The following is a 22,476-nucleotide window of genomic DNA, read 5'->3' on the forward strand; positions in this document are numbered from 1 at the left end:
CTCCCTCTGCTCCTTCTCCCTCTCTCTCTCCTTTTTTCTGTCCTGCTCTCCTCCCACTGTCACCAGAGCTTCCTGCTCCCACAGGATCCCGGCTGGAGATTCCAAAAGGAGGCTCCTGGCCTGGGCACCGTGCCCGTCCAGCCTATATAGGTGCTGCCAGAGGCTTATATAGGACATCAGCAAGCTCTCCACTTTGGAATCGTTGCCCCGTCTGCACACCTCACCCTCAGCACCCTCCTCCATCTGTCTTTCCTTCTCCCCCCTTCTCTTTCTGGTTCCCCCCAGATTTCTTCCTCCTCTTCCCCCCCCCCACCTCCTCTCACGCCTCCCTCACCTCCCCTCCCGGGGCACAGCCCTCCTCTCCAACCTTGGCGTCAATGCCATTGCCCCCCACCCCGCGTTCCCGCTTGCCCCAGGACTGCATCTGTGACTGGTTTGGCCCCCCACCCGTCTGCCTTGCACACCTTAGTGATGGGTAGTGAGCGGCACGTCCACAATGGGGGGGCATGCGGGGGGCTGGCAGACTGCAGCACTGAGAACGTAACTGAACTCATGTCTCTGTGTGTGTATGTGTGTGTGTGTGTATATGTGTGTCTCTCTGCTCTCCTTCTCTCTCTTTTCTCTGCCTCTTCCCCCTCTTCCTCGACTGGGCCCTGCCCCCCTGCCCCTTCCCGGCCCCCTACCCTCCCCAGGACCCATGCGGACTGCCCGCAGCTCCTGGATACAGAGGACATGGTGCGGCTTCGAGAGCCTGACTGGAAGTGCGTGTACACGTACATCCAGGAGTTCTACCGCTGTCTGGTCCAGAAGGGGCTGGTAAAAACCAAAAAGTCCTAACCCCTGCTTGGGGCCCCACGGTGAGAAACGCTGCCTCCCACCTGGCCCATTTCACTGGAACCTGCTCAGTGGGGCACAGAGAGGGCCCCAAGAGGTGGGTGGGGGAAGCAAGCGGAAACTTAGAAAAGCCAGAGGAGCCGAACATAGTCCAGTCTTCTAGTAGCTCTGCAAATAGCAGGTAAAACCATTCTAAGTGGGCAGTGATAACCCAGGGGAGCAGGACTGTGATGAAGAAGCCCAGGAGGCTGTGGGAGCCCAGGGGAGGCCACCTGACCCAGAGTGCAGGTCAGGAAGGCTATCTGAAAAAAGTGACTAAGCTGGGATTTGAACAAGTTCAGGCTACAGGAAGCAGAGGGAGTTCCAGGCAGAGGGATCAGCCTATGCATGGGGTGGGGCAAGAGAGATGGAGAGCAGGGCACGCCCAGGAAGGGGGACTTGAATGTGGGTGTGAAGGTGGAGGAAGGGGCCACAGGAGTTTGAACTTCCTCCCAAGAACGACAGGAGTCATAGGGTTTTCAAACAGAGGAGGGATAGATGTGGTCAGGTATAGCATTCTAGAACAATCCTTGGATGAGGGATGGAATGGACTAGATGGCTGGAGCAGCTTAAGTACAGGCTTCCCGACAGGTCTGGTTTGGGGAGGAATAGGGAGGGTCAAGAAGCCTCCCAGCCTTCCAGTTTGGGCACTGGGGAGTTGGGGGTGCTGTACTCCAAGGTGGGGAGCTCAGGAGCAGGACCAGTTCAGCAGGAAGATGTTTCTGGCTGGGGGTTCTGGATCCCCAAGCCAGCTGTGGCATTTCCCCTCTGGTCACCTCTGGTCACCTCACCTCAGGGCCATAAGTAGAGAATTCGGATCTTGATCTAACTACCCCATTACAGACAAGGAACTCAGAGAGGGAGAGAGGTGGGCTCAGAATGTTTGGGGGGTGGGTGGGTTAGATCAGAACTGCACCCAGAAACTGGGACTCCAGCCTCCCCACTTAAGTAGCTCTTTTCCTTGCTTCTTCACTGTTTTCCCACCTATTTATTAGAAAGAATTAAAAATAGAGGTCCAGAGGGAACAAGGGAATTGCCCGAAGTAATGTGAGTCAGGGACAGAAGTGCACTCTGATGCCCCTCGGGGCCTGGAGCCATTGTGGGGACAGCCCATGCATGCACACATATACTCAGAGGAAAGGTGCAGGTGAGGGGAGGATGGGCTTGGTGCTGTCTCCAGGTCATATATGGACTTAAGAGCTGCTGCCCAGCAGGCCAGCCTGGAGGGAGAAGGGCCCAGCCCTGCCCTGATCCAGTTGGAAAATGTGACTCAGCCATGCTGTTGCTCAAGTTGCCTGGTGTTTGGCCTGTCACTGGGGCAGCCTGAGCCCTGAGCCCCAGTGTAAACAATGGCTTTATAAGGTCTCCAGGGAAGACACCAAGGATAGAGGGGAACTCCAGGTTGGGGGATGGATGCCGGGATCCCCGGGAAGATAGCCACACTGGAAGAAGCTTCAGAGAGAAGCTGCCTCTGCACCGTGGTACAGCTGGGCAAACAAGCCCAGTCTGGGACAGGGATGACCCCAAGGGCACATAGCACAATCAGTGGCAGAGCCAGGAACCTCTATTCATCTTAAGTGTTTCCAAGGTTTCAAATGAGATAGGGAATGAGTATACTGTTATAAAGAGGGGCAAACTGAGTCTCAGAGCAAGCCATTATCTAGCATACACAGCTGGTCAGGGGTAGAACATGATCTGAAACAGAGGTTTTCTGCCTCCCATGCTTCTTCCTTGAAGGAGTCCAGGTGATCTGGGAGTAGGCCCCAGCCCTACCATGGTCCTGGGCTTGGCCATGAAGGCCCAATATGGGAGGTGGTCTTGGACTCTTGGGTGTCTTGGGAACAGGGGCAGTTCTGGCCCTTATACCCTCCCTGCCAAAGGAAACTCATTCAACAACACTGACTTTGTGCTTACTATGTGCCAGGCATGGCAGATGGGAGAGGGCAAACGAAGCAAGGCAGAAGAGGTCTTGCTCTGGGAGAGGAGGGAAAATGGACCCGGAAGTCAGACTACAGCTTCAGAGCTATGGGGCTGTCAGTTGCTTAGTAGCCACAACCCACTCACCCCTGAGTGGGAAAAGGGCTCCTGCAGTAGGGAAAAGGGGACTCCAGGCAAGTGCCAACACCCAGGAATAGGGGCCTGGGTCCCATCAGGCCCAGTCTGTACCTACTGAGCTGTTGGGCTTGAAACAAACAGCTCCTTGGCTTTATGACTCAGTTTCTCTGTCTGTAAAGTGTAGCTAGCACTTAGAAGGATGGTCAGAAGGGTGGTCCCATCTCTGTGCATTGTGTACATGGTCCACTTGGTATTGGTTGGGATCCCTCCCTGCCTCCTCTGCTCTACCCAAGGCTGGTGATAAGGCTTAAAGAACCCCTCCTCCGTCCCACACTCCCTGGCCTCCATCTCATGCAGCAGGGTTGTCCCCAGGAGCAAGGAAAGGGATTCCTGGGACTCTCTGAAGTAAGTACCAGCTCAGGCAGCTGGCAGGTAATTATCATAGGCCCAGAGGGTCACTGGGGCAAGTCCTGGCCATGAAGAAAGATTGCCAATGGTGAAGCCCCTCTGGGTACAATGGCCTAGCTGAGAGGCCTGTACCAACGGGAGTGCCAGTGAGGGTGAGCAGGAAACGGCCCTCCAGAGGGAACGTGGGTGGGGTCTGGAGCCAGGACCTCCCCAGGGCTGGGGGAAATAGACCTACAATCTGCCTGACTAGGATGAGGCTTGGCTCCCTTCTCCCCTCATTTTCACCTCAACCTGCGTAGTTTCGCTCCCCACAGGGATACCTCCAGGCTTGGGTGGATGGGGCCAGAGACTTCCTGCCTTCCTGCAAGGTTTTATCCCTAATCGCTGAAGAGTCTGGAGTTTTTCAAAGACCAGCAGGCTGCGCAATGAAAAGACCCCGGGGTAGAAGGGCTCGGCGAGAGGCAGGGCCGGAGCTGACGACCACCTCTGTGCCCCCTCCCCGCAGGATGCTAGTGGACTGCGTGCCCCTGGTAGAGGTGGAGGACATGATGATCATGGGCAAGAAGCCCGACCCCAAGTGCGTCTTCACCTATGTGCAGTCGCTCTACAATCATCTGCGGCGCCACGAGCTGCGCCTGCGCGGCAAGAATGTCTAGTTCCCCCGCCCGCACGGCCTGCCGCGGAAAGCTGCTGCCCTCAGCCTCCGGGCACGGTCCCCCCCGTGCGCCTGCCCACCGCTGCCCTGTCAATCGCAACACCTTACCCTGCATACACACGCAGCGTTTTGATAAATTATTGGTTTTCAACGATCCTGACTCCTGCCCCTCTTGAGTGGGAGGGGTTGAATGAAGGGACAAGGTCCCCAACTCTGGCAGCCCGGGTGTTGGGGATGCGAGGTCTCTCGAGGATATTCAGGGGCTTGTATTCCGACCTCCCACCCCACCTGCCTGCAGCAAGGAAGGAGTCGAGCCTCAGGTGGAAGGGTTTTAGTGGAGCTGCGGAAGGAAGAAAAGGGGGTTGGGAGGAACCTCCCCAACCCCATTCGTTCTGGCTCGGGGACGTGGCGTCGGCACTCAACAAGGGAAGTGCTCCCGGGATACTGAGCGCTTCATTCTGTCTCCAGGGCTCAGGCAGGGTGGCCCAGCTCCATCGCGCCCCCGGTTTTAGTGGAGCTGCGGAAGGAAGAAAGGGGGGTTGGGAGGAACCTCCCCAACCCCATTCGTTCTGGCTCGGGGACGTGGCGTCGGCACTCAACAAGGGAAGTGCTCCCGGGATGCTGAGCGCTTCATTCTGTCTCCAGGGCTCAGGCAGGGTGGCCCAGCTCCATCGCGCCCCCGGACCTACAGGTCGGCGCGGTCCGAAGCTCCTTCAGGGAGCCTAGCGGGCGCCCACACGTACTCGGGGGGCACCTGCGCGTCGGGCGCCGCCTTGCGGTAGAAGCCAAGCTCCTGTACCAGTGCGTTGATCTCCACGCGGGTCATGTCGCTGAGTGGGATACGCTGAAGGGGGGGAGAGGGGCGGGGTCAGCGCGCCGAGCCCCGCCTCTTGCCCCCCGCCCCGCCTTGCCTCCCTTCCGTGGACTTACCTCCAGTTCCTCGTACCTGCGGCCCAGCAGCACGAGCTCGGGGTCGGCCCCAGGGAGGTGCTTCATCACCAGGTTGTGGCTGGAGGTGGTGTTAAGGGGGGTTGTGGTGGGAAGAGGGAGTGGGGCTCCCGGGGCCTTGCCGATGTAAACCGCACCGCCTCCTTTGCTGAGCGCTCGGGTGGGACCGGGATCCCAATTTACACGTGAGGAAATTAGAATTCAAAGAAAGGGTCCTTCTCTCCATTCTTTGGAAGTCATCACTAGTCAATCTCTCTTGCCTACCCAATTTGGAGACCACCTCAGAATACTCTGGCCAGTCACTACCAATCAATTCCAGTTGCCAGATGAAAACTATTTGTCATCCCCATCTGTGAAGTTAGGTGGAAGGAGATTCTCCCAGATGCCCTCCCCATTTCCTCTTCCCAGAACAGAAGGAGGATACTAGAATGGAATGTCCTGGGTGACGAAGGCCTTCACCTGGGGAGGAACCAGAGCATCAGAGAACATGACCTCACACACCGCATCCCCCAGGTACAGACAAGAAACTGAAGCCCATTGAGGTCATAGAATGAGTCAGGTGGAAGCTCCTGACTCCCAGCCCAGGGATCCTCCTGCTGCCCCCAATCATTGGGACCATGTTGCCCATTCCCCAAGAGGCTCAGGGAGGACAGAGCTGGGGATCCCTTCCTTCAAACTCACCTCCTTTAGGCGGTTCAGCTGTCATCCCCCACAGGTCTGGAGAGGGAACAAAATGGAATGTCAGGAGTCCCTCACATCTACCCAATACCATTTCATCCTCATCTCCAAGCTGGGTTGGGCTGTGAGTTATCCCTGGAACAGCAGTTCCCAGGGTGTGAAGTAGATGGAGGGCCCTTGTGGGCAGAAGGGGAAACTGTACAGGTGGGGAAAATCAGGCCTAGAGACACCAGGGGAAAAGGGGAGCAAGGCCAGAGACCTGCAGGCTGCTTGCCAGCCTTGGAGTTTTTGCCTGCACACTGTATTGACTGTTGACTCACTCCCAATGCCCAGGAGAAATGACCGCCCTGCTCCTCTCAGGCAATACAGACCTGAGCCTGGTCTTTGGCCCCTGAAACCCCAGGGTGAAGGCAGACCAGAAGGAAACAGCTCAAAACTGCCCTGGGGGCCCCTATTATAGATACCTGCCATCTGGTCCCTACCCCACCACATGCAGAGCTGGCCCTGCCTGCCACCTGCCACCCAACCCCACAGACCATCTGGTTGTTTCCCTGATATGGAAGGATGAGAGGGCCCCTCCCTGCATTCCCTAAGGAAGCCACCTTCCACACCTTCCAGCAGGAGTCCAGACCCCAGGACCACTTATTCCCAGCCTTCCTCATCTTACCGGCTTTTGTCAGAGAGAAAACTTAAGGCCCAGAGAGGGTCTGTGATGGTCCAAGTCACATAGCAGGACAAGACTCGGGAGGGGGATTTCTTAGCGGGGGTTGGGTGGGGAGCGGAGCTGTACAGTTAGTGTTGGTAGACGAGTTCCCGGCGCCCTTCCCTGTCTCCCGCATGGTGGCGGGAGGAGCTCCGAGGTCTTCCCTCCCCCCAGAAGAAGGAATAAAGACTCTCTAGAGCCCCAAGCCCTGGAACTGGGGTAAGGGAAGAATTCCAGGAAAAAGTGGAGTGATGGGGGGGATGGGAAGTTGGGCTCCAAGGGGTAGGTTTGGGAGAGTCACAGGCCAGAGAAGAGTCGGGTGATTGGATCAATGTGTCTGGGGACCGCTGTCCGGCCGCATGAGGAGGTGGGGAAGGGTTTGGAGTTCCAGGCCGCAAGGTCGGGTGTCTCGGGCTGCCACGGTGGGTGCTGGGGCATCCTGGGGCTGGGGAACAGGAGGGATGGTCCCGGCCCTGGATGGGGGTGGGTAGGAACTCAGGGGTCGGGGTGGTCCTGAGCCGGAGTGGGGCTGTGGTCCCAAGGTTATGGGGCTGCAGGTGGGGGGACGGTGGAGCCGGGGCTGGGGGCCGACGCACTCACCTCTACCCGGGCCCGGGCCAGGCCTCGCAGTCGGTTCCAATCCGGCCGGTAGGTGATGGCGGCTGTGGCTGAGGCCACAAGCGCCGCCAGAAGCAGCAGGAGAGGCGGCGGAAAAAGCGGGAGGCGCATCGGAACCCGGCCGAAGAAGATCCGCAAGCTGGAGGTTAACCACCCGGCCGCTGCGCCACGTCTGGGCCCGCAGGCTGGCCCCGCCCCCGCTATTGGCCCCGCCCCAGCAGAGACCACAGCCCCGAAGCCCGGTCTCCGCCCAAGAGCTCACATGGGTGCCTCCAACGAGCTCCCGGCGCCGTCCCGGCTCCGCTCTGGCCGTCGGTCCTTTACGTTCTTAGTGCCGAGAGTGTCCACGTTCCTTCTGCAGACCGAGCGTGTGGACTCCTCCACAGGATGCAGCCAGACAGTACCACTTCACGCCGGCAGGGGGTGCAGGTGGGACGCGGACAAATACGGGAGTTTCTGGACCAGACCTTCGACTTTAAGATAGGGAAACTGACGCTTGGGGAATCCGTGTTTTTGCTTTTTATTTATTCGGACGAAATTCCGGTCAAGATCTCTATTCTCCAAAGCACACATTGTGGTAATGAAATGTTACTACCCTGTGTGCCTGAGACAATGTTAGCTTTCATTGACAGTTCATTCCTTACTCATAAAGGTCCCATGAACTCCGTTTTGCAGATTAGGAAACAGGCTCAGAAAGGTGAAATGATTAAGCTGTGATCTGGAATTTTAACTGGAAAGGTCTCTGTGATCATCTCAACAGAACCAAGATAACTAAGGGCCGGCCCGTGGCTCACTCCGGAGAGTGCGGTGCTGATAACACCAAGGCCCCGGGTTCGGATCCCTATATAGGGATGGCTGGTTAGCTCACTGGCTGAGCGTGGTGCTGACAACACCAAGCTAAGGGTTGAGATCCCCTTACCGGTCATCTTAAAAAAAAAAAAAAAGAACCAAGATAGCTAGATCAGGATGCCACTTTGGGGAAAGTGCATTAAGCAGAAACAGCAAGTCGATCACTATGCTCTTTCCCACTGATTTAGAGAGTCTTCTTAACATAGAACCAAGGCTGCACTATGATTTTCCTGGATCCTAGGTAGTTTTGCCTTCCTGGGCCCCTTCCACCATTTAAAAAATATATATTAAAAATTGGATTTTACATCTGCTTTGGTAAAAAGATGAATATAATCCAGGCTGGAATCATTACATTATTATTATTATATGTTTTCCTTCCAATTTTAAAAGAAATTAAAATTAAAACATTCTCGTGGACTCTTAAAAGTATCATGGGCCCTAGACACTGAGCTTACTGTGCCTCGTGGATAATTCAGGTCTGCACTGAGCCCTTTGCTTGCATCTTGCTACCTCGCTTTCACTGCCTTGATTGTAAAGACATAAAAATAATAGGCTTAGAGCTGGTTTTTTTTTTTTTTTTTTTTTTTTTTTAAAGATGACCGGTAAGGGGATCTTAACCCTTGACTTGGTGTTGTCAGCACCACGCTCACCCAGTGAGCTAACCAGCCATCCCTACATATGGGATCCGAACCCGGGGCCTTGGTGTTATCAGCACCGCACTCTCCCGAGTGAGCCACAGGCCAGCCGTTAGAGCTGTTTTTTAATACCAATTTTTTATAAATACATGAGGATGTGGTAAATATGATTGGTTCTGTCCAGACTATTAGCATACTAGGCTATCTCCAACACTGTATTTACTGCTGAGGAAGTATTAATTCACCCAAGCTTACTTTTTTGTTGTCATTCCACTAAATGTTTTCATTTTTATTTTTATTTAACTATTAGAAACAGCAGAATTAACACAACATTCAGCAACTCCACACTGGTTTTTCTAACACCAGTGAAAAATGATCAATTTAACAGGCGCAAAGTTAAGGATTCCTAATAACCTGTCACCTCGCACTGCTGCTTGTCTAAATGGCCATGCCTCAGCAACAGCAAAGCCACTCCTCCTATTGATGTTTCCAGTATTGTTCTTTTTTTCTTTTTTTTTTTTTTTTTTGCCTTTTTGTCTTTTTTCGTGACCAGTAACGGAATCGCAACCCTCGGTGTCACACCCGCACCGCGCTCAACCAGTGAGCGGACCGGTCTCTATATGGGATCCGAACCCTCGGCGGGAGCGCTACCGCACTCCCAAGCGCCGCACTCTACCGAGGGCGCCACCTGGCCGGCCCCTCCAGTATTGTTCTTTAAAGGTGCCAAAGCAAGATACTGATACCTATCATACCATCCAAGGTATACCATGTTGGGGTCTAACCTTGATGCCAGCCTCAGTTGTCTTGGAGACAACACTGTGAAAACATTCTCGGAAGATGCCATTGTGTGCAATTCTGGACTAAGGTGCACAAAGGCAGAGGCAATGAATCTTTCACTCTCTTTTTTTTTTTTTTTTAAACCTCCCTTAAAGATTTGTTGATGCTTTGCTCTATTACTGTAGACCTGGTCTTTTTACCTGGATTTTTTCTTCTTAAATTTTGGGTTGCTATCCTTACATTAAAAATTTGATGACCCCATCACAGTACCAAAATAATCCCAAAAATGGAGTTCAAATTTGATCAACATAAGCTGGGGTGTGTGACTATTTAGAATTATAAAGGACAGGCAGCAGGAAAAGTCACCCTAAACTGCTATCTGATTGCTCAGATCTTGCCTGTGTAAATGGCAGCAGGAAAGAGGAGAAATCTACATGCAACACTGAACTTAGGAACACTGCTTGGATCCTTCTGACTGTTTACATCTCTCAGCTTTCCCCTACTTCTAAGACAGCTGCTCATACAGTTTATGCACATAGTCATCCCATTCAGCCTGGTAACGCATGCCAGGCACCAGGACTCAGCTCATACTTTTTACAGAAAGATGCCACCTTGAATTTGCCACTGTGGTCTCCAGATCAGTTGCTGAGATTGCATTTGTCACACATCGGTAGGCTGTGCTGCTTGTTAACCAGCCAGATATAGCTGTGGAGGCCTGTGCCTTTGAGCCTACATAATCAAAGAGGACTGCGCCACTGCAGATATCATCATCCTTCATGTTGACCATCAGAAAATGGTGCTATTCCCTGTATTTGGAATCCTTCCTGCTGGGAGTATCTGGGTCTGGCAGAACCAAGGTGTAGAGTTTACCTGGATCAAGACCATCTCATGCAATGCTGGTGGGCTGGTTCTTAACCTGGGTGGGCATCAGCACTTTGCCCAGCTTGTCCACCTCCACCCTGGCATAGGTGACCAGCAGCTGGTGCTGTGACTGCTCGTCCACTTCCTGCAGGCCCAACTTACTTGCTGAGGTCCACCAGCATGGTGGGGATGAGTGGGGTGTTCAGCTGAGAGCGCCATCTCTCATAGGTGACCAGCAGCTGGTGCTGTGACTGCTCGTCCACTTCCTGCAGGCCCAACTTTCTTGCTGAGGTCCACCAGCATGGTGGGGATGAGTGGGGTGTTCAGCTGAGAGCGCCATCTCTAAGCTTTCAGCAAACTGGTGTGATGTGGCATGGGCCAAGAGATCACCCAATCGAGCTTCCTAAAGGACAATCTGATTCAGTAAATCACAATCCTAAAACTTGTGTTCTACCCAGTAATTCCACTTCTCAGAATTTGTCCCAAAGTAATCATCAAAGAAGAGACTGATTGTTTTGTCAAGGTTGTTTATCAAAACATGGGAGACACAACCTAAGCATGTCACAGCAGGGGATGAGTTAAATAAATTATGGTACCTCCACAGGATGGAAAACCATGCAGCTGTTTAAAATGATGTAGCATAGTGTTGAATGACATGGAGACTATTCATAGTTATTGTATTAAATAACTGAAAAAAAAGCTATGAAACAGTAATATAGTAATATCAGCTGGGAATTATGATGCTCTGTTTGCAAATCACACAAGTTTAAACTGGCTTAAACAATACATGGAATCTGTTGGCTCAATTTTTGAAAGTCAAATGACAGAGAGGGCTTCAGGTGAGGTTTGATCCAGTTGATGAAGTCACCAAGACCTGGTTTTTCTCCATTCAGCTTTCCATAGTGTCAGCTTATCCTTTGACCAATCATCTGCATGGTGTCAAGGTGGCTGCCAGCAGTAAGCAGAGCCACAGTCTTCTTCACTCACATCTAATGGAGGAGAGATCATCATTTTTGGTAACCTCCTCAGGAGAGAAAACAAGCTTTCTTTCCCAAAAGCCCTCCACGAAAGTCTCCTTATATCTCACTAGCCCATCAATGATCCAATCATGTGTCTGGGGAATGGGAATTGCTCATTGGCCCAACCAGTTGGGACCCATTCCTGAAGCTGTGGGCAGCATCCATCATATTCCAGTTCCTGTGAAGAAAGAGATGAGTTTGTGTCAGCAACTCAGTAGCCAACCAATTTTATAAAATATATATATAAATATATACGCCTATGTCAAAAAAAAAATCTAGAAGAAAACAATCTAGAAAGTCAAAATGGTCCTCTCTTGGTGGATGAAATTGTAGGTGAATTTTTTTCCTCCTTTACACTTTATTCTGTATTTTCTATAATAAGCATGTTTTATCTAAACACAAATAGTAAACTTTGCTTACAAAAATAATGGGACTTATCCCACTGTTTCCCTATGCTTCTACCCCACCCCAGAAAGGGCCCCAAGAGTGACTGAAGCCAGAGGCCCCACAAAGCCTGTGGTTTTTCTGCTGGCAGAGCAAAACCCCTGCGCCCTGTGGGCCCTTGTGGTTTGCTGGACAGATGCCACCAAACCACTCTCGTTGCATTAACCTGAACACTGCAGCCTGTAGGGACCACAGCTTGGGCTGCTGAGAGTTGACCAGCCAGCCAATGGAACCAACAGTGGAGACAGTGGCCACAGTAGTACCAGGAACATTCTAACATCAGCAGCATGGGAGGCCCAAGATCTCCCAGGATAGATCTCTGCTCGTAATCCATGCCCTTATGTGGCAGCATGTAATTTAGGACAGCAGCCTTCCTCGAGTGGGACTGGGGTTAGAGATTAGTCTGTGATGGGGTCAGACTCAGAAAGTGTTAAGTGCAGGCTCATATAGGGTCAGGGTCAGCCCGTACCTTAAAGGCAGGTTTAGAAGTGACTCTGAGGCTGAAGTCAGGGCTCAGTCAATGACTGGACTTAGTCTTCAGTCTGTGACCAAGATCAGTACATGAGCAGGGTCATGGCTCCACCAATGACTAAGCTCAGGGCTCAGCCTTTGACCAGATTCAGAGCACAGTCTGAGGTCAGGGCTCAGTATGTGACCAGAGTTGTGTGACCCAGAAACAGAATTCAGTCTGAGGTCAGGGTTCAGTCAATAATGAGGCTCAGGGCTCAGTCTGTGATCAAGATCAGGGCTCAATCTTCTACCGGAGTCAGGGTTCAGTCTAAAATAAGGGTGAGTCTGGACTGGGGTTAGAGTTCAGTCTATTCCTAGGGCTCAGTCTTAGGCTAGGATCAGGGCTCTGCCTGTATCCAGAATCAAGGTCTCAAGTTGGGATCAGCCTTAATTGGGCTTGGACCAGGGCTAAGTATGTGACTAGAGTCAGGGCTCATCCTAAGGCAATGGTCAGATCTCAACGTAGAGCTAGAGTAGAGGCTCAGTCTTAGCATTGGGTCAGGGCTCAGTCAACACCATGATTAGGGCTCAAGTTGGATCTAGGATCAGGGCCATAACCAGGGCTTAGTCTGGCTCTATACTCTCTTCTGAGCCCCAGTAAAAAAGGTTTTGGAGACATGGGAACCCAGGGAAGGTCAGTCTGCAAGAAATGAGAGGCCCCAGGCAAGCTTAGCAGGGACTGGTCCCTGCAGTAATTCTCCCCTTGCCAACTGAGGCTGGGTGTCCTAGAGCCTTCTAACCTACATGGCTCTGCTGTTCAAGATCCCCTCGCACCAGAATAAAAATAGCCACTCACTTCAGAGCAGCTGACAGTGGGTGCTGGGCTGCCTGGGAGTAGGGGAAGCTGGGGAAAGGGAGGAGGGATGCCTGAGCTCAGTCCCAGCTGTGTGACCTTGGGAAAGTCACTCCTCCTCCTTTAGCCCTTTTCATGAGTGGCAGAATGGGAGGTGAGGATAACACCTGCCCCAGAGGATGGGAACAAAGGGCCAATGACATAACATGTGGCACTTGTTTCCAATAAGGAACCCTGAGTGAAGCCTTGGGAGAAGAAATGCTCCTTCGTGCCCTCCCTGGTGCTTACCTCTTCCACCTTCCACAATACCCTGTATCACCTCTATACCTTCACAGACATTTCTCAAACAGGGGCCACAGTAAGGAACCTCCCTCATGGTGGGCCGAGGTCAGGGTGATCAGGGAGGGAAAGGAAGGGGGACAGGCCTTTCTGTACCATTGCCATCTTCAGGTGCCCCTGGAAAGAGGAGTGAGGAAGAGGAAAGAGGAAGAAGAAAGACTTCTCTCCCTTCCTTGCTCATGATAAGTCAAAGGGCCAGGAGGGCACAAGTCCAAATTTTACATCCTTTTACAGCTAGAACCTTCTATACCTCACACCTTTGTACCTGCTATGCTCTCTGCTTCCCAGGGTGTTTCTCCTCTTCAATTTAGCAACATGGACTCTCCTTCAAAGAAGGGATTTAGTGGTCACCTCCTCTGTAAGGGATAGTTATCCACTGCCACCCTAGGAGCCTCATGCTCTGTCCTCTCCACTGGCTGTTTAATCCCTGGGCCTCAGTTTCTTCCTCTGTCAAATGGGGGTCTTACTACCAAACTCACAGGGTTACTATGAGGAGTAAATGAGATAATCTGTCAGCCACCAGCATCCTCCCTTCCTGTCCCTGACCCAAGCAGCTGAAAGGGTAGCACTAAGAGTTTCCAGGAGGGGGCTGGATGAGCTGCACCCTCTGCCTCAGTATACCACCCCACCCCCAGAGTGAGGGAAGGGAGGGAGCCAGAAAGGGCCTCCAGAGACAGCCATCTCCAGGGAGGCGGTTCTCTCTGGCAGCTGCCCCCAGCCTGCCTCCCTGAGCCCCAGAGCCTGTTATCAACCTCCTTAGTCATCACACCAGGAGTTCAAATATAGCTCCTAACCACTCCCTTCTCAGCTGGGGTCTGCCCCCCACCCCCTTCCCGTGGCAAGGCCAGCCTGGGTCTCAGAGCCCCTTCCTCTCCTCCCAGGAGTACAACCACCCCAGACCTCAGTTTCAGCATCCACCCAATAGGCAAGTTGTAGTAGATGATGATGATGGTGATGATGGTGATGATAACTACAGAACAGCCTCCTTTACCGAGAACCTGCTGTGCCAGGCTCTGTGTTAAACATAGAGTATTCTCTTGTATGTATTGTCTTGTTTAATCTTCACAGCAAACTTAGGAGGTATCTACTATTTTTATCTCCCTTAAACAAGTCAAGAACCTGAGTGACCTCCCCAAGTAAGTCAGTGGCAGGGCCAGAAACAAGGTCCCCTGCAGGGTCTGAGCTCAGGGAGGGGGTGGTGAGAAGTCCTGGATTGCCCCCTTGGGACAGAGAGGACTTCTGCACACCAATTTGCATGACATTTGCCTGGCTTCCAAAGGGCATTGATGGCTCTGTCTCAGCCCTAGATGGCTGAGCCCTAGGACTGGTCCCAGGGGCCCAGATCTGCCCCCATCCCCTCTAGGACAGCATCAGAAGCTGGGTGCTCTTGGGTGCCTCAGTTTTCTCATTCGTGAGATAGGAGTCAGAGGGCTGAGCAGAGAGAGTTCAAATTTTCCTTCCCTCTCTGGTGACCCAAGTATCACCACCATGTTTATTCTCATATCCTCCCTCCCCGTCACCCTGACCTTCACCTTCAACTTCACCACCACCTCTTCCATCAATACAACATCCCCAACATCTCTTCTGGCTCCTTCTTTCCTCCACTTTTATTACCACCCTCATCCCCACTACCACTATCCCCTCATTTTTCTACCTCCACCATCGCCATAATCTGTACCTTTGTTATCACCTCCACCATTGCCATCACATCACCTCCACCACCTTCACTTCCATCACTGTCAGTCCCCCACTTCCATCATCATAATTACATACATAATCTCGTGCACCTCTCCAATCATCTCCCCATCACCACTGTCATCTCCACTATCACTGTTCAAAGACCTTTCTATCCCAGCACCTTAATATGGCCTGAGTCTCTGCCCCTGCAAATTCCAGCCTCACAAAGACTCTGGGCCTGAAATACAGACTAGACCCAGAGACAGTCAAGCAGAGGTGGGAAGCCCATCCAGGAGAGCAGAATGAGGCATCTGTTCACATGACCTTCACATAGGGGACTGCACAGGCCCACGAAGATGCAGAGATGACTGTTGACCAATAGGGAGCTCTGGTCACAGAACCCTGGTGAACATTTTCTGCAAAAACTGGGTGGATCACTCCTCTCTAAGCAATCCAGCAACCCAGATTTCAGGGAATGCTTAACAGATAGGAGTGGGAGTGGAGAAGAGGCTAAAGTAGAGAGACCTTGGTCATCCCTGGACAAACCTGACCCTCTTCGGTCATTCACTCCTCTAATTCATTCATTCATTCAACAAACACTCTCCTGTGTCTGTTGGGAACCAGGCCCTTTGCTGGGTCCTGGCCACAGGAGCTCTCAGGCCTGTTTTTGACTCTCCTGTCAGTTCATTTCCCCACTGCTGGGCCCTTCTCCACCACAGTTACCTTCCCCCTGATACTCATAATTGGCTTGTGCTGGTCTTGGGTCATTGAGTTTCCTTACTGAAATTCAGGAGACCTTACCAGTTCCCCAAGTGACCTTGAGCAACTCTCCCTCCCAAACCATACCCAGTGATTACTGGAGAGAGGAAAGCTGAGAGGAGCTGAGCTGGGACAGGCCTGGCTGTGGGGATATCTGAGGGCAACAAAGTGTCTGCAGAAGAGGAGGGACCAGTGCTAAGGCTGAGATGGGAAAGGACTTCAGTGGCTGGAGCCTGAGTGTCTGGTTCTGGGATGGGAAGGATAGAGCCAGGTGAGGGGTTGGGGGAGGAGTGAAGTTGGGAGGCGGGGAGGGCACCAGGCCTGAAAATGGGGCAAGGGTGGGGGCCAGGGCAAGCCCTGAACTGGCAGGGAGTCAGGAAGGCCACAGGATCAGGACACCAACTCAGGTGTCACTGAGGCCCTGGAGAGGATATCAACCTCCAAACCACCTGTTCCTGCCTTACCTGCAGGTGTATAATGCCCCTCCCTGGAGCAAAGGTTGGCCTGGCTTACTGGCAGGAGGGTGGAGGCAGACAGCCTCCTCCATGCTTTCAGTTGGGATCGGGGCCAGACTGATGTGCACACTCCCCCTTCTCCTCTCTCCCTCCCCCCTCGCCCCCTCCCTTGGCTGTTCCAGCCTCAGCAGCCAGCTTGAAGGATTTCCAGGCCACCTTCAGGCTGGGAAGTGGGCGCCTGTGCCTTTAAATTCTCAGCAGGTTGAAGCAGCTGATGACATCACTGGTTCCCGGGAGCAGAGGAGCTGGAGCCAGAGCCCAAGGGAGCCCGGGCTGCTGGGGGCTGCAGACATGGAAGGCCAGAGCGGCCGAGGCAGCAGGAGGCCAGGGATACAGGCTTGTCTGGGCTCCCTGCCCATGCCCCATGGCGTTTCCCAAACTGGGGCAACCTCCAAGGTAAGACCCCTAAAACAGTGCCCTCATTCCTGATCCCTGGTCCTACACACCCCCACACACATTGCAAGCACCTTGGTGCCCCTTGCTGAGGGTCTGGTACTTTCCTCTGCACACCAAGCATGGGCTAGGTGAAGAGGGCACCCTGGGAGCTAAGGGGCAGGAACAGGATACCCAGGGAGAGATGGAGTTTGCCATCTCCAGGAGCCCCCAGAAAAGCCCCAGGCTGGGTGTCAGGGGACCCAGCTGTGCTCCAGCTTTGCTGTATGACCTTGGGCAAGTTGCTTTTCTTTTTTGAGCCAATGCAAAATGAGGGGGCTTGTCTCGGAGGACTAAAACTGTGACATCTGGGATGTCTAAGTTGTTAGTGCTGGAGGCGGTGTGGTGGTTGGGGGGAGGGGGCACATGGCGGGACACTTGGAGCCAAGGAGGGTACCCAAAATGCAGCCTCAAAGAGCTGAGTGTGGGAATGGAGGTGAAGGTAGAGTTTCAGGTTTTCTGAACCAAGAAGGACATGGGACAGAGACAAAACTACATCTTTGGAGGCAGGGATGGGGCCACACTGGAGAAAGTGTAGACCTTCTTCTGCCCTCCCTGGCAAGGATGCTTTATCCTGTCTTCTGGAGACAGGGGACAACAGAAAGAGAGGATAGATGGGGAAGGGACAGGAGGTCCCTGCACAGTCCCACTACCTGGCCCCCCCACACACACACCTGACAGACATAAAGAGGATATCTGCTTGCCTGTCCTCACAGATAGGGGAGAGGAGGTATGAGGAGAGGGGACAAACTGGGCACGGAGAGGTGCGACACCAGGATCAACTTAGAATCCTGGACTTGCTCTGAATGTTAGATTCACACTTGGTGAGGATGGACTATTCCACAGGGCTTGACGGAATTCTAGCAAATGTTGGGTTCATAAGTGCAGAGAATATGAAGCAAAGTCTCCTCAGAATATGGTGTGGCCAAGGACCCTTCACCCAATCCCTTTGTTTTATAGACAGGGAAACTGAGGCCCTGGGCAGAGAGGTGCTTGCCTAAAGTCACATAGCACTGGGGTTAGAATCAGCATGGCCAGTCTCAGTCCCCAGCTCCTGCCCCTGCAGAGAGCTCTGGGAATGTGTGAGAGGACAGAGGGTTGTGATCAAGAAGTCTGAGATGTTTGGTGGGGGAAACTGAGCATTTCTGAGCACCATGGAGGAAGAGGGTGATATTTAACAGGCTGGACCCAGTGTGCCCAGAGTGGGCAGACCTGGGATATCAGGTCATTTCCCTTGGCTCGGGGAGCTGCAGGGACTGCAGTGGGAGGGTTGCCCAGAGAAACTGCCCAAAGTGGGCAGGCAGTGGGTGCCAGCCAGGAAGACAAGGAGAGCCCTCAGGTTCAGGCTCACACTCTGCCTCATTTGAGTCAGAGTTTCAGCTTTCCCATCTGTGAAAGAGGTTTTAGACTTGAAGGAGGGAATAAGGCTTTGCATCTCATCTCTTCCAAAAGAGAAGCTGACCTGCAGCAGAATGGATTGAAGTGAGATAGTAGGAAGAACTTCCTCAGAAAGATGTGCCTTTCTTAGCTAGATGGGGCTGAGGGGTCTATGTGGAAATTGAGAACCAATCCCCTGGTTAGGGTCACCCTGAGTCTTTGATTTGTCCTCTGCAAGGTGGACTCAAGTTTTCAGCTCCCAGCAAAGGAGAATGCAACCCTAGCACCCATGGAACCAAGGTTGGCTCTGGTACCTGTGGGGCCACGAGCAGCTATGTCACCTTCCTCAGAGGGGCCAAAGCAGGCTCTGGCATCTCCCCGACCCATCCTGGCTCCACTGTCTACCCCTGGAGGGAAGAAAACAGCTCCTGACCACCACAGTTCCAGCGTGGCTCCAACAACTGTGGGCCAGCTGGTGATGTCCGCCTCAGCTGGACCAAAGCCTCCCCCAGCAACCTCAGGCTCAATCCTGGCTCCAACATCACTGGGGCAGCTGGTGATGTCTGCCTCGGCTGGGCCGAGATCTCCCCCAGCAACCCTGGGGCCCAGTATGGCTCTAACTTCCAGGGACCTGAAGCAGGTGCCACTCACCTCCATGGGACCCAAACCAGCACTGGCAGTCTCAGGTCTGAGTCTAGCCCTGACTTCTGAGGAACAGCCTCTACAGCCCCCATCCAGCCCTTCTCCTGTGCCCAGTCCAGTTCTGTCGCCCTCTCAGGAGCAAGCCCTGGCTCCAGCACCCACGGCATCAGCCACAGCTTCTGTGGGATGGACACCAGCTAGACAGAGGGATACCCCAGCTTCTAGACCTCTCCCATCTTCTGAGGGGCATCTCCAGCCTACAGCTCAGGCATCTGGTCCTATGAGCTCCCCATCCTCTATCCAAGCCTCCCCCAACCCCCGGTTCTCCCCCTCCTTCCGAGCCCGGCCTGAGGCCCCCCGCAGTAGCCCTGAGGATCCTACCCTGCCACGGCCACCCCAGACCCTGCCCTTGGATGTGGGCCAAGGCCCTCCAGAGCCTAGCACCCGCTCTCCTGGACTTCTGTCCCCTACCTTCCATCCAGGGACCTCCTCAGGCCAGACTATGCCCCTACCTCTGCCCAAGCCACCCCGATCTCCCAGCCGCTCCCCCAACCGCTCTCCCTGTGTTCCCCTGGCCTCTGAGATGGCCCTCCCCAAGCCTGGCACCCAGGGTGCAGGGCCTGGCAGGTGCCTGAGCCCCAACCTTCAGGACCAAGAAGCCCCAGCCCTGGTCACCACCTCCCCTTCTACATCCACCTCGTCGTCCTCCTCTTGGTCAGCTCAGCCTACTTGCAAGAGCGACCCTGGCTTCCGGTGAGGAGCCCTCTCCCAAGAAAGATTACTGGGGCTTGAGCTCTGAGACTAGCCATTCTTCCAGGGCAGCTGGCCTCTTCTTCCTCAATTTGCCTCCCTGAGGAAGAGTGCTTGGGGCTGGGGGCATGCTGGGCCCACTCTGGGACCCTCAGAAGACAGCATCCCCTCCTAAGGGACTTGCCCCTCCCTGAAGTGATCTCCCCCGGGAGAGTCTGGTAGGAGGGATGCTGGGCCCAATGCGGGTCCTTCTAAGGGCTTACACCCACACCTGCCTCAGTTTATCTCCCCAGAGAGAGCCCTATAGGAGGGAGGTTGAGGGTGAGGGAGTGGTGCCCAGTAGGAAACCCTTCTATGCCCCTGCCCACAGGATCACTGTGGTCAGGGAGGGAGGTTGAGGGAGTGGTGCCCAGTAGGAAACCCTTCTATGCCCCTGCCCACAGGATCACTGTGGTCACATGGAACGTGGGCACTGCCATGCCCCCAGATGATGTCATGTCCCTCCTCCACCTGGGCAGTGGTGATGACAGTGACGGCGCAGACATGATCGCCATAGGGTGAGGGGGCAGGGCATGTGGACATCCCCCCAGCCCCTCGGGCCTCCCAGACCCTCGCCCATGGCAGGAGCTTCTGGGCATCTAGTCAATCCGACGGCCACCCCACTACAACCTCCCCAGGTTGCAGGAAGTAAACTCCATGATCAACAAGCGGCTCAAGGACGCTCTTTTCACTGACCAGTGGAGCGAGCTCTTCATGGACGCGCTGGGGCCCTTCAACTTTGTGCTGGTAACACCCCCCTCGCCTTTGTCCGGGCGGAGACCCTGCTGGATTCCTGGCCCCAGCTCTGCCCTGACTCGCTGTGGGGCTCGCTAGGCCTCTGTTGCTGGGTCAATGAAATAGGAAGATGAATGAGCAGACCTTAAGGACAGGGGAAAGGCAGGGGCGAGGGCGGGGGAGTCGTGTCCTGTCCCCAGCCACATCGCCTCCTGCTGCAGGTGAGTACTGTGAGGATGCAGGGCGTCATCCTGCTGCTGTTCGCCAAGTACTACCACCTGCCCTTCCTGCGGGACGTGCAGACCGATTGCACGCGCACTGGCCTGGGTGGCTACTGGGTGAGCTTGGGAGCGGACCTGGGAGGGAATAGGGCCCGAAGGTGGCCCTAGATTAGTCCCCTCCCCACGCTCCGTTCCTCAGCCTGCGCCTCCCAGAGCATAGCCCATTTCTAGACCCCGCCCCTATTCTCTCCTAGCTGGGTCCCGGTGTTCTGCCCCTTCCCCTGGGGACCCACCCCTCTTCGAGCCTCATCCACCCTCATCCCTCTCTACGCCCCGCCCAGTGCCCCACCTCCTTGCCTAGGCCCCGCCCATAGCCCGCCCGACCCTGCCTTCGTAGGGTAACAAAGGCGGAGTGAGCGTGCGCCTGGCGGCCTTCGGGCACATGCTCTGCTTCCTGAACTGCCACTTACCCGCGCATATGGACAAGGCGGAGCAGCGCAAGGACGACTTCCAGACCATCCTCAGCCTCCAGCAATTCCAGGGGCCGGGTGCACATGGCATTCTGGATCACGAGTACGGGCCGGGCCGAGGCGGGGCCAAATGGAGATTGAGCGGGACCCTGGGTGGGGCTTGTGGAGGAGGCGGGGCCTATGGGGGTGAATGACCACCCAAGCTACAGGTAGGAACATGAATGCAGATAACAATTTGGTGGGGAGGGATGGACCCTTCCGGGTGGCGCTTTACTGAGGGGCAGGGCCTTGCTGAGGGCCGGAACCTAATTTCCTCTAGACCCGCCCCCCTCGCCTCTCTGCTCCTTGGCAGACTGGAGGCTCTGACACCTCCACTGCATCGCTAGAGGGGCCAGTGCTGTTGGGCTGGATGAGGGCCGGGAAGGACCTGGGTTGAACCCTTCTACCCTGTGGACCCACTGATCCCCAAATAGCCTTGTGTTCTGGTTCGGGGACCTGAACTTCCGCATCGAGAGCTACGACCTGCACTTCGTCAAGTTCGCCATCGACAGCAACCAGCTCCATCAGCTCTGGGAGAAGGACCAGGTGGGGAACCCCAGACCCGATCCCCAACCCCCAAGCAGACAGACAGAGCATGTCCCAGGTTATGTACTTGTACCTTAGGCTATGTTCCTTGCCCTCACCTGCTCTGCCCCCTCCCTGGGTGCTGGAGGAGCCTGCCCAGGCTGTTGTCCAATTCTGCCCTTATGGACTCCCACAGCTCAACATGGCCAAGAATACCTGGCCCATCTTGAAGGGCTTCCAGGAGGGGCCCCTCAACTTTGCTCCCACCTTCAAGTTTGATGTGGGTACAAACAAATATGACACCAGGTGAGCTCAGCACTGGGATGGGGTGGGGATGTGCAGTGAGATCTTCTGGAAAAGGAAGACTGTGGGAAGATGGGCAGGAGGCAAGGCTGTGGGCTGTGCCTTGACCCCCAACCCTGAAACTTGGGCTACCCCTGCCCACTGCAGCGCCAAGAAGCGGAAGCCAGCCTGGACGGACCGTATCCTGTGGAAGGTCAAAGCTCTAGGTGGGGGTCCCAGCCCCTCAGGACGGGAGAGCCACCGGCTCCAGGTGACCCAGCACAGCTACCGCAGCCACATGGAATACACTGTCAGTGACCACAAGCCCGTGGCTGCCCAGTTTGTCCTGCATGTGAGTCCTGGCCTCATCCTCTCATAACATCCCTAGACCCAGCTCAGCATCCCGCTGCCCACCAGTAACCCCTTGCACCTGACCCGAGTAGCATCCATTTGTCATCACAGAGTGGGAGTGGGGTTATGATCTCCATTTTCAGATGAGGAAGCTTAGGCTCACAGACATTCATCACTTGCCCAGGATCACACAGCTAGTAAGAGGAAGAGTTAGGATTTGAACCCAAGCCACTCTGATTTCAGAGCCCATGCCTTTCCCACAAATCTCTAAGTCACTTCTTCTGGGAAAAGTTTAGGGCAACTTATATGAAAATCCACACTTATAATAAGACTGGCAAAATCATGTTTATTCAACTTTTATGTAGCATTAATTCATACTCATTCATTATTTACTGAGTACTTACTATCTTACCATAGGCTAGGCATTATGAAAGTGAGGTAGTGATGGGGAGGGGCAATAGGGATATATATATATATTTTTTTTTTTTTTTTTTTTT

General features: G+C 54.1%; 4 protein-coding genes and 1 pseudogene across 4 annotated transcripts in view; 3 read left to right on the forward strand and 2 right to left on the reverse strand.

The window, feature by feature from the left end:
* LOC103605063 (smoothelin-like protein 1) overlaps positions 1–3,923 on the forward strand; it is a gene marked incomplete at its 5' end in the record, with an annotated part of 5,531 nt that extends 1,608 nt beyond the window's left edge. Inside the window, 2 exons of the mRNA XM_008589648.1 lie at positions 691–857; positions 3,842–3,923. Coding sequence (XP_008587870.1) covers positions 691–837 — 147 coding nt within the window. The remainder of the gene's footprint in view (positions 1–690; positions 858–3,841) is intronic.
* Positions 1,675–4,145, forward strand: LOC103605056 (smoothelin-like). Its single transcript, XM_008589642.1, has one exon. It carries the CDS (start codon positions 3,762–3,764, stop codon positions 3,990–3,992), a length of 231 nt encoding a protein of 76 aa, XP_008587864.1. The 5' UTR covers positions 1,675–3,761; the 3' UTR covers positions 3,993–4,145.
* Positions 4,146–4,501: 356 nt separating this feature from the next.
* On the reverse strand, positions 4,502–7,145 carry LOC103605057 (selenoprotein M). The gene is given in 5 exon segments (XM_008589643.1): positions 4,502–4,835; positions 4,922–5,000; positions 5,364–5,398; positions 5,621–5,656; positions 6,921–7,145. Coding segments are annotated over 5 exon segments (438 nt in total). The 5' UTR covers positions 7,050–7,145; the 3' UTR covers positions 4,502–4,676.
* A 2,559-nt stretch (positions 7,146–9,704) lies between these two features.
* On the reverse strand, positions 9,705–10,363 carry LOC103605058 (annotated as a pseudogene).
* Positions 10,364–16,388: 6,025 nt separating this feature from the next.
* Positions 16,389–22,476, forward strand: part of INPP5J (inositol polyphosphate-5-phosphatase J) — a 10,471-nt gene continuing 4,383 nt past the window's right edge. The window contains exons 1-9 of the mRNA XM_008589644.1: positions 16,389–16,512; positions 18,164–19,320; positions 19,761–19,874; positions 19,995–20,103; positions 20,313–20,429; positions 20,710–20,885; positions 21,256–21,367; positions 21,543–21,652; positions 21,797–21,980. Of these exons, the coding sequence (XP_008587866.1) occupies positions 16,408–16,512; positions 18,164–19,320; positions 19,761–19,874; positions 19,995–20,103; positions 20,313–20,429; positions 20,710–20,885; positions 21,256–21,367; positions 21,543–21,652; positions 21,797–21,980 (2,184 nt within the window). The 5' untranslated portion in view covers positions 16,389–16,407. The remainder of the gene's footprint in view (positions 16,513–18,163; positions 19,321–19,760; positions 19,875–19,994; positions 20,104–20,312; positions 20,430–20,709; positions 20,886–21,255; positions 21,368–21,542; positions 21,653–21,796; positions 21,981–22,476) is intronic.

The sequence above is a fragment of the Galeopterus variegatus genome, unplaced genomic scaffold, assembly GCF_000696425.1.
Source record: "Galeopterus variegatus unplaced genomic scaffold, G_variegatus-3.0.2 Scaffold5566, whole genome shotgun sequence".
Taxonomy (NCBI): Eukaryota; Metazoa; Chordata; class Mammalia; order Dermoptera; family Cynocephalidae; genus Galeopterus; species Galeopterus variegatus.